Source organism: Pristiophorus japonicus, chromosome 8, assembly GCF_044704955.1.
Source record: "Pristiophorus japonicus isolate sPriJap1 chromosome 8, sPriJap1.hap1, whole genome shotgun sequence".
Lineage (NCBI taxonomy): Eukaryota > Metazoa > Chordata > Chondrichthyes > Pristiophoridae > Pristiophorus > Pristiophorus japonicus.
The window spans coordinates 130,343,720-130,360,756 of record NC_091984.1 but is presented as its reverse complement, the minus strand read 5'-3'; the positions used below and the strand labels follow the sequence as shown (position 1 = coordinate 130,360,756).

Sequence of the window (17,037 nt, the reverse complement as noted above, 5' to 3'; positions counted from 1 at the left end):
CAGGCTCGAAGGGCCTCCTCCTGCACCTATTTTATATGTTTCTTTGTTTCTATGTAACCTCGTCTCTCTCAGTCTCGCATGCATGCACACGTGAATAGAAACACACGCTAACACTTTCAAGCGGGGTTCACTGGATTGAAAATAGGAAGGAGATCCCTGCATAATTTTTACTTTCCCTTCCTAAGGGCACTGAAGACATCACCAGTGGTCCATACATTGTGCCAGTTAAGAACACAAGAAATAGGAGCAGGCGAAGGCCATTCGACCCCTCGAGCCTGCTCTGTCATTCAATAAGATCATGGCTGATATACCTCAATTCCACTTGCCTGCACTATCTCCATAATCACTAGATTCCCTTAATATCCCCAAATCTATTGATCTCTGTGTTGAATATACTCAATAACTGAGCATTCACAGACCTCTTGAGTAGAGAATACCAAAGATCCACAACCCTTTGAGTGAAGACATTTCTCCTCATCTCAGTCCTAAATATCTGACCCCTTATTCTGAGACTGTGACCCCTGGTTCTAGACTCCCCAGCCAGGGGAAATATCCTCCCAGCACCTACCCTGTCAAGCCCTATAAGAATGTTATGTTTCAATGAGATCACCTCTCATTTTTCTAAACTCTAGAGATTATAGGCCAAGTCTACTTAAACTCTCCTCATAGTACAACTCTCCCATCCCCGGAATCAATCTAGAGAACTTTTATTGCACTCCCTCTAAGGCAAGTACATCCTTTGTTGGGTAAGGAGACCAAAGCTGTACACTGTAATCTAGGTGCAGTCTCACCAAAGCCCTATATAATTGCAGTTAGACTTCTTTACTCTTATACTCCAAGCCTTTTGTAATAAAGGCCAACATACCATTTGCTTTCCTTGTGGAGACCAGTGAACTAAATATTGATCAGACATTGAAGCTGGGACCTTCCTGAATCTACATGTCTCGCCATCACATCAAGTGATGCATTTACCACTGAAAGATTGTGCGTACAGTACTAGTTTAAGAAAAGTGGTGCGTTTTCAGAAGTCTGGAAACAAGTACTCCAGAATTCGATATGTAGGGAGAAATGAATTTATTTTCCCTTGAGACTGAAGAAAATGGCATTTTTTACTGCGCTTGTAAATGGCTCAATAAAACTGAATTTAAATGATCTATAATAAATTGTGAATTTTTATTTCATGTTATATTCATTGAAACTAGTGACAGACATTGTCAGAATCATAGTTCCCCTTCCAGTCATAAATATTCAACCCTTCTCTAGTGGAGTGGCCCTGTACACGAATGCTCTATTTTTCCCAAGCCAGTAATAACTGTGGGTGCTTTTTACATCTCATTATGTACCTACTTGGATGGATGAAATGAGCTGTTGAGACAGAGTCAACTGAAGTGCTCAGAACAGATGGAGTCTTGGTGCAGGAGATGATGCGCGGTTTTAATTGCTTGCCATAATGTCGGACTTGACTCAACAAACAATGCCTCCCTAATTATAATTGCAGATAAGCTTAAAAGCCACTTACCATTGCACCTTGTGTGTAGATTTTGTTTGTTTGTGTACAGGCTCTTTTGTACTGGAGCTGATCATTTGCATTGGATGTAAAAATTGGAGTGTAATTAAATGAGCTGAAATTATTTATTTTCCTTTATAGTCTGTACTAAAATCCCTTTCCTCTGAGCTATGGGTTCAGGCTGCGTAGAGGATTATCATTATAGGTTCATTTATAAACATCTAATTCAGTTCTTCAATAGCTTTTTTTCTCATTATCGACCAAGTTTGTATATCAGGATGAGGCACGGTACATAAAATCTAACGTAACACTTACTGACGAGAAAGAATTGCACTTAGATAGTGCCTTTAATGTCCTAAAGTACATCATGGCCAATGGCGTACTTCCGAAGTACAGTCACTGTTGTAATGCACCAAACAATTTGTGCACAGCAAGGTCCCACAAACAACAGTAAGATAAATGACCAGATAATGTATTTTCAATGATGTTGATTGAGGGATAGAGTTGGCCAGGATAACGGGAGACCTCCCTTACTCTTCTTTGAATAGTGCCATGGAATCTATTATGTCCACCGGAGCAGGTCAGATAGGGCCTCAGTTTAACATCTTAACTGAATGATGGGATCTCCAACAGTGCAGTACTCCCTCAGTACTGTACTGATGCGTCAGCCGAGATTATGTGCTCAAGTCTCTGGAGTGGGACTTGAGTCCACAACTTTCTGATTTTGAAGATCTTTGAAATAAAATTGACATAGTACCAAGGGAGGAAGGGAAGATTTCTGGTTCAGTATAGTGGGAATGTACAGACTGTAAGTATGTGCAGGCCCTTAAATCTTGTATATATTAAAATGCTCTGTCAAGCCAAAAGACATTTTGAAGTAAAATAAAACTGTTGGATGGAGATGGACAGTAGACTTTGATGCCTCATGAAAAGCAAAAAAAACTTTTTGCTGAGTAACTTAAAACCTGCTGAACTTGAAAACTGTTTTGTGAGTTCAAAAGCTGTGTTTCGGTGCTTGTCGGTGCTTGGAGCCGCAGGAGGTACTCACAGATAAACAAACCCCTTTTATCTGAGACAAGTTCCAGACTGAGCTTCTTCAATGAAGGGTTCACAAGTCATAAAACAAGACATTTGGGGCAAAAAGCTGACCTTGGGAATTCTGCATAAACAGGATACAAGTTAACCAAATGGTTTTCTTCTCACTTCTGCAAACTCTTATGAATAACTGAACAACCGGGGAATTTGATAAGGGCAGCTATCAGGTAACAATGGACACAGGATGTGTATGTTTGAAAGATTGGTAGCCCAGACAATTCGAGTCGAACATTGGAGGAAGACCCCTCACTGTCCCTGAATGATTGATTCACTGAGAATGGAAAAAACTAAAAGATATCAGCACTGCAGTTGGAAGGAGTGGCCTGGTCAGTCATCTCGTCTACGAGGACCTCCAATCAACGCTGGACTGATCATCTGCAGGTGGTTGTATGTATGTATGTAACATTATTGGTGCACTGCTCGAACTATGATTGGGGTTTTGAATCTGTCTTGAGAACAATAAACTGTGCAACACCCCTGGTTGCGACACCGGGGGCGTAACTTGTTTTTGCGATTTGTGTTGTGGTGGCGTGGGCAAAGTTTTGGGCCGCCATTACCGCCCCGATATCATCGAAGCTGAAAATCCAGCCCTTAGTGCCCTCAAGGATGGGCAACAATGAGGCAGAGTTTGTGTGTCGTATGTAATTTCTCAGAAGTCTCAAGTTTGAACTTTATAATCTGTTGACGGGGCGAGGTATGATATCACACGTCTTGCACTCAGCAACAATGCGAGGCTGATGGCACAATAAAGTCTAGCAGTGAATCCTCTTACCTGCAGAAAGTGTCCTCTGGTTGAGCTTGACACGGTACTGGGTTGATTTGAGCTTCCAGTGCTGCACCATGGGATATCCTGTCACTTCACTGAAGTTAACCATTCCTGGGAAAAAGAATTGGTAACAAATGAGTGTAAGATTTCATCTGTAAAAAGCGCGTTGAACAAATTTATAGATTCTTCCATTATCAACATTATTCTTAATATAGATTATATAACACAAAGCCAAACTACTTTTGTCATAGAGCTCGGGATGTAGCCCTCATTGTTGCCCATCCTTGAGGGCACTAAGGGCTGGATTTTCGGCTTCGATGATATCGGGGCAGTAATGGCGGCCCACAACTTTGCCCATGCCGCCACAACACAAATCGCAAAAATAAGTTACGCCCCCGGTGTCGCAACCAGGAGTGTTGCACATCAGCACTTCTGGGAGGTGCTACTCTGCACCGTCGCTAAACCAGACCCAAGGATCGCTGCATGGTGCTGGAGGCTGACCAGCTGGCCAGAACACCTCTCCCTGCCACTATTGCTGCCTCTCCAGGGCGAACAACGGAGCGCAGAAGGCTCGGAAAACCACCCCGAAGAGTCAACCACATAATTTAGGACTGGAGTTATATGTAGGTCAGACCAGGTACCAGTGGCAAGCTTCCTTCCCGAAAGGGCATTAGCGAACCTGTTGGCTTTTTAAAAGGCAGCAGAAGAGTAAAGATGGATAACTATCCAAGGGACGGGGAAAGGCAGGAAGGGAAAGGTGAGAATGGGGATGCATGGAGCAACTTATGCTCTCAAATAGGTTTCTGAAGCTCTAGCCTACTATGGAGAAAATGAGAACACTGGCTACAGGCATCAAATCAATACCAATGGCACCAACAAGAGATCCTTGGCAGTCCAGACCAACAGTTCGAGACACTTTGTTGCCTCCCAGGTGCTAGAATAAGGGACAAATTGCGCAGACTGGAAAAGATTTTGCGAGGGGAATGCAACCAGTCAGAATGATCCATGTGGGAGCTAATAATGTAGAAAGGTATGAAATTCTGCAAAATGAATTCAGGAAATCCAGGGAAAAAGGTTAGGAGCAGCACTTCACAGGTGGCAATCTCTAATACTTCTCCAGCCCTGCGTTCAAATAGGAAAGGAGAAGAAGGTTAGAGAAATCAGCACATGGCTAAAGTGCGACCTCAGGAAGAGGGATTCAATTTTTCTGTGCATTGGCACTTGTTCTGGGACTGGCTATTCCACAAGAATGGGCTACATCTGAACAGGGAGGTTGCTAAAGTACTGGCAAAACAGGCGATAAGTTATTTGAATCAGGAAGTGGCTGCGAATATAAAACCAACCAGGATCAGGTGCTAATGAAGGGCGAAATAGATGAGAATAAAATTCATGCAGAAAACAATTTAACAAGTGAGATATGGGATGGAGGCGAGTTGCGCGCGGATGGCCTCTGAGGCACCTTTAATTCCAGCTCTCTGGTGTTGCACTTGCCTGAGACCTCCCTTTATATACCACAGTGGGACAGGTATGGAGTGTCTCCTGCAAGTGCACCCCTGGTGGTAAGGTATGCTTGTTGTTACAGGTCATATCCAGTTACAGTCATGTATAGCATGGTAAGATACAGTTATATACAGTAATGTGAGATACATGACATCACCCTCCCCCAAGGTCTTATTGCCTTTATAGATTCGGTCTCGCAGGTGGTCTGCGCTCTCGCGTGGAGCGTCTTAGTTGTGGTCCAGTTGTTTGCCTTGGTGCCTGTTTTTCGTTCGGTGTGATTGCTGGTATCTCGCCTGGGCTGTCTGTTTCGTTCGGTGTGATTGCTGGTATCTCGCCTGGGCTGTCTGTTGAGGCTGCCCTTTCCTCAGGTTGTTCCACCTGTCTGTCCACCAGGTGTGGTGTGAGTTCCACATTGTAGTCTGTCTCTGGGTTCTTCAGTGTTATCAGTGAATCTACTTTTTACTTGGTCTACATGCCTCCGGCAGGTTTGTCCATTGTCCATTTATACAACCAGTAGCCTGTTTCCCTCTTTGTCTGTTACTGTCTCTGCAAGCCATTTGGGACCCCGGCCATAGTTTAGCACAAACACTTTGTCCCCTATCTCATTCCACCTCCCCCTCGAATTTCGGTCATGGTACTCAGTTAGCTTTTGACGCTTAGCCTCAACAATTTCATGCATGTCTGGGAGGATTAACGAGAGCCTGGTCATTAAGGTTCGTTTCATCAATCGTTGCGCGGGGGGAAACCCCAGTGAACAAATGCGGACTGTATGCCAGCAGCAGTCGCGACAGGCCGCTCTGCAGTGTGGGACCTTGGATTCTGAGCATGCCTTGTTCAATGATCTGCACTGCTCGCTCCGCCTGGCCATTGGAGGCCGGCTTGAAAGGTGCCGTCTTAACGTTATTTATACCGTGGTCAACTATAAAATCGTGAAATTCTGCGCTGGTGAAGCACGGACCATTATCACTGACCAATATGTCAGGAATGCCGTGCGTTGCCAAAATGGTTCTAAGGCTCTCCACAGTGGTGGAGATGGTGCTTGAGTTTAAAATGGTGCACTCGATCCATTTTGAAAATGCATCAACGACTACGAGGAACATTTTGGCCATGAATGGGCCCGCATAATCTACATGCACCCGCGACCACGGTTTGGTGGGCCAGGGCCAGGGGCTTAGGGGGGCCTCCTGGGGGCATTACTGAGTTGTGCACAAATGGTGCACCGACGGACGCAGAGCTCCAAGTCCGCGTCAATGCCAGGCCACCAGACATGAGATCTGGCTATGGCCTTCATAAGGACGATCCCCAGTTGCTCATGATGGGGCTCCCGGACAAACGCCTCCCTGCCTCATAAGGGCATAACTCCTCGGCTGCCCCACATCAGACAGTCTGCCTGTAGTGAGAGTTCATGCATGCACCTATGGAAGGGTTTGACCTTCTCGGGGCATCGCGAGCCTCTGCCCAGTCACCGGTTAAAACTCATCTTTTAACTAGAGATAACGTGGGGTCGCTGGTCGTCCAGGCTCTGATTTGGCGAGCCATCATGGGCGAACCTGTGGATTCAAAGGCATTGATTGCCATGACCATCTTACAGTCCTGTTCATCGGACCCTTCTGTGGTCGCCAGGGCTAGCCTACAAAGCATGTCGGCACAGTTGTCTGTGCCTGGTCTGTGCCTTATCATGTAGTCGTAAGCCGCCAGCATGAGTGCCCACCGCTGAATGCGCGCTGAGGCGTTGGTGTTGATTGGCTTGCACTCGGATAGTAGGGACGTGAGGGGTTTGTGGTCGGTTTCTAACGCAAACTTGGCCCCGAAAAGGTATTGGTGCATATTTTTGACACCGTACACGCACATGAGCGCCTCCTTCTCAACCATACCGTACCCGTGCTCCGCCCGCGGAAGTGACCTGGACGCATAAGCAACGGGCTGCAATTTACCCGCATCATTGACGTGCTGTAAAACGCACCCGACCCCGTACGCTGACGCTTCACACGAAAGGACTAACTTTTTACCTGGGTCAAAAAAGGCTAAAACACTGCTGGAACATAGAAGGTTGCGTGCCTTATTGAAGGCGCGTTCTTGGGCGTCCCCCCGAAACCAATCGCACCCCTTTCTGAGTAGCATGCGGAGAGGCTCCAGCAGTGTGCTCAAGTTGTGCATAAAGTTCCCAAAGTAATTGAGTAGCCCGAGAAAGGCGCGCAGTTCTGAGACATTCCAGGGCCTGGGTGCCTGGCGAATCGCTTCGGTTTTGGATTCTGTTGGGCGGATTCCATCAGCGGCAATCCTTCTGCCCAAAAATTCAACCTCAGGCGCGAGAAACAGACACTTGGATTTCTTAATTCTTAGGCCTACCCGATCCAATCGACTTAGTACTTCCTCAAGATTGCGGAGATGAGAGTCGGTGTCCCTGCCCGTGATGAGTATGTCATCTTGAAACACAACCATCCCCGGGATGGACTTGAGCAGACTTTCCATGTTGCGCTGGAATATAGCAGCTGCCGACCTGATGCCGAATGGGCATCGATTGTACACAAAACGGCCTCGATGTGTGTTGATGGTGGTGAGTAGCTTAGACTCGGTCAGTTCTTGCGTCATATACGCAGATGTGAGGTCAAGTTTCGAGAAAATTTTTCCTCCAGCCAATGTGGCAAATAGGTCCTCTGCTCTGGGCAGCAGGTATTGGTCCTGTAGCGAGACTCTGTTTATGGTAGACTTGTAATCCCCACAGATTCGCACAGATCCATCAGGCTTCATGACGGGGACGATGGGGCTTGCCCAGTTGCTGAATTCCACGGGAGAAATTAAGCCTTCCCGCAGAAGCCAGTCCAGTTCGTTTTCAATCTTTTCCCTCATCACATAAGGCACAGCTCTAGCCTTGTGATGGACTGGTCTGGCATTCTGTGTGACGTAGATTCTAACTTTAGCCCCTTTGAAGGTGCCCACACCTGGCTGAAAGAGATGTTCAAAACGGCTTGGAACTGTTGAGTAGGAGGTCCGTTCCTCTGACGACATGGCGTGAACATCATCCCATTTCCAATTAAGTTCTGCTAGCCAGCTTCTCCCCAACAAGTCTGGGAGATCTCCGGGGACAATCCACAGGGAAAGTCGGTGCACCATCCCTTTGTGTGTGACTGAGAGCATGGCACTGCCAAGGACTGGGACGATTTCTTTAGTATAGGTTCTTAATTTGGTGTCGATCTTTGTGAGTTTTGGTCTGTTGCTTTTGTGCGGCCACAGCTGTTCAAATTGTTGAACGTTCATGAGGGATTGACTGGCCCCCGTGTCCAGTTCCATGTTGACAGGTATCCCATTTAGTAGAACCCTCATCATAATTGGAAGCGTCTTGGTGTAAGAACAGTGGACATTGATCGTGTTAACCCGCTGTACCTCGGCGTCCCGTGCACTGTTCCAACCATCTTCTGGTCCGCTTTCCGACCCTTCCGATTCGTATACCCGCCGAGCTGCTACTTTTCTGCACATGCGAGCCAGATGCCCTGTGTAGTTGCAGTTTCTGCAAATGGCATGCTGAAATCGACACACCCTGGTTGAGTGCCTTCCCCCACATCTCCAACACAGACCGTTTCCATTGTTTCCGAAGAATGAGCTGCGTCTGGCTGATCTCCCTTGAGCTTCTCTCAATCTGTTGTTGATTGCTCGCATTGTGGGTTGATGAGGTGTGATCGGCCATTCATGTGGCCCTTGATTTTGATGGCTTCTGGCGCCACTGTCTGCTGTTGAAGGCCTGCTCTCCTGCCTTTGTCAGTGTGTGGGGGTAGCGGTTTGTTTCACAATGTGAACCCCTTGTTCCGATGCCTCGTTGGTTGTCGTACCCGAAGTATAGATCAGCCTCGTTTCTTCTTCGCCTGCCAAGAACGTCTGTGCAACCAGTGCTGCTGCCTCTAGAGTCAAGTTCTTAGTCTCTATAAGCTTTTGGAATATGCCTGAGTGGCCTATTCCTTCAATAAAAAAGTCTCTCAGTACTTCTCTCCTTAGTTCATCGGGGAACTCACATGAACTAGCCAGCCTCCGAAGTTCCACCATGAAGTCGGGTATGCTTTGGCCCACACAGCGTCTGTAGTTGTAGAACCTGTGTCTGGCCATGTGTAGGCTGCTCGCTGGCTTCAGGTGGTCTCTCACCAGTGTGCTCAACTCCTCAAACGATTTGCTTGCTGGTTTCTCGGGTGCCAGCAGGTCTTTCATTAAAGTGTATGTTTTCGAGCCACAACTGGTCAAGAGATGGGTTCTTCTCTTGTCTGCCTTATCGTCGCCCAGCCAGTCTTTGGTCACAAAGCTTTGCTGGAACCATTCTATAAAGTCATCCCAATTGTCTCTAGCATTGTATTCCTCATCTGAGCTGTTGGTAGCCATTCTGTGGATTCTGTGATCCCGTAACTCGTCGCCACTGTTAAGTCCTGACTCTAATGTACTGACTTACACGAGACACATGCTGAAGTCAAGGTCACTCAGGACCTGCACCTTTAATTCCAGCTCTCCAGTGCTGCACTTGCCTGAGACCTCCCTTTATCTATCACAGTGGGACAGGTATGGAGTGTCTCCTGCAAGTGCACCCCTGGTGGTAAGGTATGCTTATTGTTACAGGTCATATCCAGTTACAGTCATGTATAGCATGGTAAGATACAGTTATATACAGTAATGTGAGATACATGACAACCGCTTTTCCTTGTAAGTGCGGGATGTGTATGGTCTGGATCGCCTCCTCATTCTTGCACATCTTAAATTGGGGACATAATGATGTGCATCACACATTGAGCCATCTGCACTCTGCAGCGTCTGCGTATTGATCGATACAGGCTGAGAAATGGCTGGCCCCATTGCATTGAAAGTATAATATTGATTCATCAGAAGCAAGGATTTCCTCATTAAAATACACCTAGAGTAAACCCCCAATAGTCCAAAGTCTGAAAATATATCTGCTGAGATGTTCACTTCACCTGAGAAGAACTCCAGAGTCAATGCAAACTCCCCCGAAGTTGAAGCAGCTTTTTGAATGAAGCGACCCACGATTTAAAAAAATAGCAGCCACAACCGCTGGCGTTCGTTCAGAACAGTTCCTCTTTTTCTGGGTGTTTTTTTGGGCGAGCGATATTGTGGGCATTATGTGTGCGAGGTGGTGAAAGTGACGATGGGAGATCTCCTGGGCGTTAGTTTTGTCAAACGTGCTCTTTACGATAAAAAAAACTAAGTGGGCGGCATTAATGAATTTCGCCGTTAATTCCGTGCGGAAAGTAATGCTGGGCGATATTATGGGCGTTGATTTCGCCCATTCTGATGATTCCGCCCAAAAAAAGTGGGCGGGCAATAATATTTTTTCCCGGCGTTAAGCACATGGGGAAAGTAATGCTTGGTGATAAATTTCCTAAAAATGCCCGTCACTTTTCAGTTTGTGCCAAGATGGGCGATATATATGCGTTATACGTCATTTCAGCGATAAAATAGCCGTTAGCCGTTAAGTGGGCGTTAAGCATGCAACAAAAGTGGAGATTCTAGCCCCATGATTCAAAAGAGAAACTTGCTCTCACAGAGCTGTGGCTGTGGAATTTGTTTCCAAGATTAGAGGTTGAGGCTGAAACTGCCAAAATTCAAGATTAGATTGGCTTGGTAGAGGAAGGAAAAAGAGATGAAGGGATATGAAAATTGGAAGGACAGGGAAATTAGGCCTATTTGCTCACATGGAGGGTAAACACAAACATGAACTGATTGTGCCAAGTGGCCTGTTTCCATGTTTTAACTTCTATGACTTGAACTCCCAACCTCTGGGTTTGTGGTATTGAACCATAACCACGAGTCTACCGTACCCAAGTCATAATCAAATTCTTTCTGTAAGCTGCATATTTTTAACACCAATTTTTTCCTTTCCTTTTCTGAAAGTGTGGGCTCACATGAGAAACAGTTCCATAAATGCTCCTGGCCATCCAATATCTCACTGGATTGGTCATTTTTCATGCGTGACCTTTGACAGTGAGCACAGAAGGCACCACAGCAAAGCCTGATTTCTGTCCTCGCCCCACATCCGTACAAACATATGTTACAACAGGAGTCACTGGACAACAATTAGAAGCGAAATCCTCAATATTTCTCCCTTCCTGCGTTGATCAGAGGAGCCGCAACCAACTGTGGCATTCGAAAGAAGAAAGAAAGAAAGAAAGACTCAGATTTATATAGCGCCTTTCACAACCACTGGACGTCTCAAAACGCTTTACAGTCTCAATATTCCCAGTCTGTACCTGGAATAGCTGGGTCCTCCCAGTCCTGTACCTGGAATAGCTCGGTCCTCCCAGTCCTGTAGTGAGGATGAGTTCAATATTCCCAGTCTCTGTACCTGGAATAGCAGGGTGCTCCCACTCCTGTAGGTAGTTAGGATGATCTCTATATTCCCAGTCAATGAAGTACTTTTGGAGTGTAGTCACTGTTGTAATGTGGGAACCTCGGTAGCCAATTTTCACACAGCAAATTCCCACACAGCAATGTGATAATGACCATATGATTTGTTTTTGTGATGTTGATTGAGGAGTAAATATTGGCCAGGACCCCAGGGATAACTCCCCTGATCTTTGAAATAATGTTCTGGAATCTTTTGCGTCCACCTGAGAGAGCAGACAGGGCCTCGGTTTAATGTCTCATCTGAACGTCAGCACCTCTGACAGCGCAGCACTCCCTCAGCACTGTACTGGAGCATCAGCCTAGATTTATGTGCTCAAGTTCCTGGTGTGGGACTTGAACCCACAACCTTCTGACTGAGAGACAAGTGTGCTACCCATTGAGCCACAGTTGACACCTTAATATTGGTACCCGAACTGGTGCCAGCTAACTTAATACAAAGCATGGATTGAACCCAGGTCCTGCATGTCTCAGTTTTACCCCGTGCAACGCAAGTATAAACTGAGCCACCGGGATATCAGGTAATATTTCTTTTCCATCTATTTGATAAATAGGTTTCTCATGCCTTTCTCCCTGGTTGCTGCCGTGATTGAAACCAGACCAGGAAAAGGACAGAAACAATTAATCTGTTCTGCTATTTTACTAAATAGTAAAATAACTGTCGTTCCGCCTGGTTACGACTGGTGCACCTCATTAACTCTGGAGCACAATTTTAACAAATAACCTCTGTGAAACTGCTCATTTGGTGATGCCTGGTTGCCTCCCAATGGAGGATGCATAGATATACTGCCTGTTCTGTTTCATGGACCTTGTAAAGTCCTAGTTTTAAAATCATTACAGTGTTAATGGGCTATTAATGGAGCTGCAGCATACATAGACGCACGCACACTCTCACTCTCTCTCTCTCTATCATTTCCCTGTGGATTCTCAACATTTCAATGTTTACTGTGTGCAGCTACAATGTTCCCTGCAAACTGCAGGACTTGTACAGCAGCACGCAGCTCACCACAGCTCCTTTTACATAGAAACATAGAAAATAGGTGCAGGAGTCGGCCATTCAGCCCTTCTAGCCTGCACCGCCATTCAATGAGTTCATGGCTGAACATGAAACTTCAGTACCCCCTTCCTGCTTTCTCGCCATAACCCTTGATCCCCCGAGTAGTAAGGACTTCATCTAACTCCCTTTTGAATATATTTAGTGAATTGGCCTCAACTACTTTCTGGAGAGAATTCCACAGGTTCACCACTCTCTGGGTGAAGAAGTTTCTCCTCATCTCGGTCCTAAATGGCTTACCCCTTATCCTCAGACTGTGACCCCTGGTTCTGGACTTCCCAACATTGGGAACATTCTTCCTGCATCTAACCTGTCTAAACCCGTCAGAATTTTAAACGTTTCCATGAGGTCCCCTCTCATTCTTCTGAACTCCAGTGAATACAAGCCCAGTTGATCCAGTCTTTCTTGATAGGTCAGTCCCACCATCCCGGGAATCAGTCTGGTGAATCTTCGCTGCACTCCCTCAATAGCAAGAATGTCCTTCCTCAAATTAGGAGACCAAAACTGTACACAATACTCCAGGTGTGGCCTCACCAAGGCCCTGTACAACTGTAGCAACACCTCCCTGCCCCTGTACTCAAATCCCCTCGCTATGAAGGCCAACATGCCATTTGCTTTCTTAACCGCCTGCTGTACCTGCATGCCAACCTTCAATGACTGATGTACCATGACACCCAGGTCTCGTTGCACCTTCCCTTTTCCTAATCTGTCACCATTCAGATAATAGTCTGTCTCTCTGTTTTTACCACCAAAGTGGAGAACCTCACATTTATCCACATTATACTTCATCTGCCATGCATTTGCCCACTCACCTAACCTATCCAAGTCACTCTGCAGCCTAATAGCATCCTCCTCGCAGCTCACACTGCCACCCAACTTAGTGTCATCCGCAAATTTGGAGATACTGCATTTAATCCCCTCGTCTAAATCATTAATGTACAATGTAAACAGCTGGGGCCCCAGCACAGAACCTTGCGGCACCCCACTAGTCACTGCCTGCCATTCTGAAAAGTACCCGTTTACTCCTACTCTTTGCTTCCTGTCTGACAACCAGTTCTCAATCCACGTCAGCACACTACCCCCAATCCCATGTGCTTTAACTTTGCACATTAATCTCTTGTGTGGGACCTTGTCGAAAGCCTTCTGAAAGTCCAAATATACCACATCAACTGGTTCTCCTTTGTCCACTTTACTGGAAACATCCTCAAAAAATTCCAGAAGATTTGTCAAGCATGATTTCCCTTTCACAAATCCATGCTGACTTGGACCTATCATGTCACCATTTTCCAAATGCGCTGCTATGACATCCTTAATAATTGATTCCATCATTTTACCCACTACTGAGGTCAGGCTGACCGGTCTATAATTCCCTGTTTTCTCTCTCCCTCCTTTTTTAAAAAGTGGGGTTACATTGGCTACCCTCCACTCCATAGGAACTGATCCAGAGTCAATGGAATGTTGGAAAATGACTGTCAATGCATCCGCTATTTCCAAGGCCACCTCCTTAAGTACTCTGGGATGCAGTCCATCAGGCCCTGGGGATTTATCGGCCTTCAATCCCATCAATTTCCCCAACACAATTTCCCGACTAATAAAGATTTCCCTCAGTTCCCCCTCCTTACTAGACCCTCTGACCCTTTTATATCCGGAAGGTTGTTTGTGTCCTCCTTAGTGAATACCGAACCAAAGTACTTGTTCAATTGGTCTGCCATTTCTTTGTTCCCGTTATGACTTCCCCTGATTCTGACTGCAGGGGACCTACGTTTGTCTTTACTAACCTTTTTCTCTTTACATACCTATCGAAACTTTTGCAATCCGCCTTAATGTTCCCTGCAAGCTTCTTCTCGTACTCCATTTTCCCTGCCCTAATCAAACCCTTTGTCCTCCTCTGCTGAGTTCTAAATTTCTCTCAGTCCCCGGGTTCGCTGCTATTTCTGGCCAATTTGTATGCCACTTCCTTGGCTTTAATACTATCCCTGATTTCCCTAGATAGCCACGGTTGAGCCACCTTCCCTTTTTTATTTTTACGCCAGACAGGAATGTACAATTGTTGTAATTCATCCATGCGGTCTCTAAATGTCTGCCATTGCCCATCCACAGTCAACCCCCTTAGTATAATTCGCCAATCTATCCTAGCCAATTCACGCCTCATACCTTCAAAGTTACCCTTCTTTAAGTTCTGGACCATGGTCTCTGAATTAACTGTTTCATTCTCCATCCTAATGCAGAATTCCACCATATTATGGTCACTGTTCCCCAAGGGGCCTCGCACAATGAGATTGCTAATTAATCCTCTCTCATTACACAACACCCAGTCTAAGATGGCCTCCCCCCTAGTTGGTTCCTCGACATATTGGTCCAGAAAACCATCCCTTATGCACTCCAGGAAATCCTCCTCCACCGTATTGCTTCCAGTTTGGCTAGCCCAATCTATGTGCATATTAAAGTCACCCATTATAACTGCTACACCTTTATTGCATGCACCCCTAATTTCCTGTTTGATGCCCTCCCCAACATCCCTACTACTGTTTGGAGGTCTGTACACAACTCCTACTAACGTTTTTTGCCCTTTGGTGTTCTGCAGCTCTACCCATATAGATTCCACATCATCCAAGCTGATGTCTTTCCTAACTATTGCATTAATCTCCTCTTTAACCAGCAATGCTACCCCACCTCCTTTTCCTTTTATTCTATCCTTCCTGAATGTTGAATACCCCTGGATGTTAAGTTCCCAGCCCTGATCATTCTGAAGCCACGTCTCCGTAATCCCAATCACATCATATTTGTTAACATCTATTTGCACAGTTAATTCATCCACCTTATTGCGGATACTCCTTGCATTAAGACACAAAGCCTTCAGGCTTGTTTTTTTAACAACCTTTGTCCTTTTAGAATTTTGCTGTACAGTGGCCCTTTTTGTTCTTTGCCTTGGGTTTCTCTGCCCTCCACTTTTCCTCATCTCCTTTCTGTCTTTTGTTTTTGCCTCCTTTTTGTTTCCCTCTGTCTCCCTGCTTTGGTTCTTAATGAGTTGGCAATCTTGGCTTTGAGTATTTCCTGGGCACCGCTGATTCTGGTGGTACGGTGCAGTGCAACGCTGCAGAATCCGTTCAGTACGGTTATTCCCCTCTCAAACTTAGTAAACAAACGACTGCAGCAACTCAAACCATTATTCCTAACATCACTGTCTCTTTTACGTTCTCAGTCAGCTCAGTGCAAAGTAAAGGTGCAAAATCCAGATGTGTGGTTCTTCAGAGCCACACTGCAGTCCTGAATGTGTCCCACCCATCTGCATTTCAGTTTGCATGTATAATCATTGAATGTGCTTGTTGTAAACCGTACAGCAGCCAGCCACATTAATCCAATTCTGTTGATGACACTGAACACAGAGTTAGGGCTGGATTTTTGGTCTTCTGCCGCCCCTGTTAGCGCCCTGGAGGGACGGCAATAGCTGTGGTAAGCCCTTCTGGATGGCCGGCCAGCTTCCAGTGCCCCACCGGGACATTCGGTGCCGGTTTCAAGGGGGCATGGAGCAGCAGCAACCGGAAGAGGTGAGCCGGTGTACAACGCCCCTGGTTGCAACACAGGCTCGATATTTAAATCGCGCCCAATCTGTAGCGCCTCGTACAGCGCCCTGGTGAGAACGCCCGTAAAAGCAGGCATTCCAAGCTGTAGCGGCCGCAGGGAGGTAAGTAATGTCGACCTGAGGTAAGTATGATTAATTTATTTTTGTTGCAATTTATGCTGTGGTGGCGTGCGTTATTTATTGTAAATGTTTTTCGTCTTTTTTCTCAGATTTATTTTTTCTCCCCAAGGCCTCTCTGAGGGCGCTCCGAGGCTGGCTGTTTAGCTCGGGATTTTCCCATGCTCAGCCGACCTAGCACCCTAAGAGAGGTGTGCAACGCCTCCCTTAGCGCCCCGCCCCACACTCAGGGCCCAGCTGGTGAATTTTGCGGTGGTAGACGCAAACCATTTGCCGGCGCAAAAGTTATTGCTCCGCCCGGGACACTGCCCCTCCTGAGGCACAACCAAATTTCTCCCCCTTAAGAGTTTAAACATAGGAATAGGAGGAGGAAATTCAGCTCTTTGAGCAGTGCTGCCATTTAATTAGATCACAGCTGATCTGCACCTCAACTCCATTTACCCACCTTTGTTTCATATCCATTGATAGCCTTATCCAACAAAAATCCATTGCTTTCAAGTCGAGAATATTTCAATTGATCCAGTATCCACGGCCTTCGGGGGGTGGAGGGTGGGGGGGGGGGGGTGGGGTGGAGTTCCACTACTCTTTGCATGGAAAAAGTGCTTCCTAATTTCATTCCTGAAAGGCTAAGCTCTAATTATATCCCCTTATCCTGGATTTCCCCCACCTGAGAAAATGTCTCTAGCTACCCTATTGAAACAATTTATCATCTTGAACAACTCGATTAGATCACTCCTCAACCTTCTAAATTTAAGAGAGAATAAGCCATGTTGCGGCAACTTCTCATAATTTTACCTTTTATGCTCTGTTAAGGCTGCCAAGGCCAATAGATCTTTCCTGTGGTTTGGTGCCCCTGCCAAGGCCAATAGATCTTTCCTGTGGTTTGGTGCCCCTGCCAAGGCCAATAGATCTTTCCTGTGGTTTTCTTGCCCAAAACGTAACGCAGTGCTTCAGAGGGGGTGTGACCAAAACGCTGGACAATTGAAAAGAAAGACTTACATTTATATAGCGCCTTTCAC

General features: G+C 46.1%; 1 protein-coding gene across 1 annotated transcript in view; it reads right to left on the bottom strand.

Annotated features, from left to right (window-relative positions):
- astn1 (astrotactin 1) overlaps positions 1-17,037 on the bottom strand; it is a 3,463,295-nt gene that overhangs the window by 738,113 nt on the left and 2,708,145 nt on the right. The window contains exon 18 of the mRNA XM_070888265.1: positions 3,375-3,479. Coding sequence (XP_070744366.1) covers positions 3,375-3,479 — 105 coding nt within the window. The remainder of the gene's footprint in view (positions 1-3,374; positions 3,480-17,037) is intronic.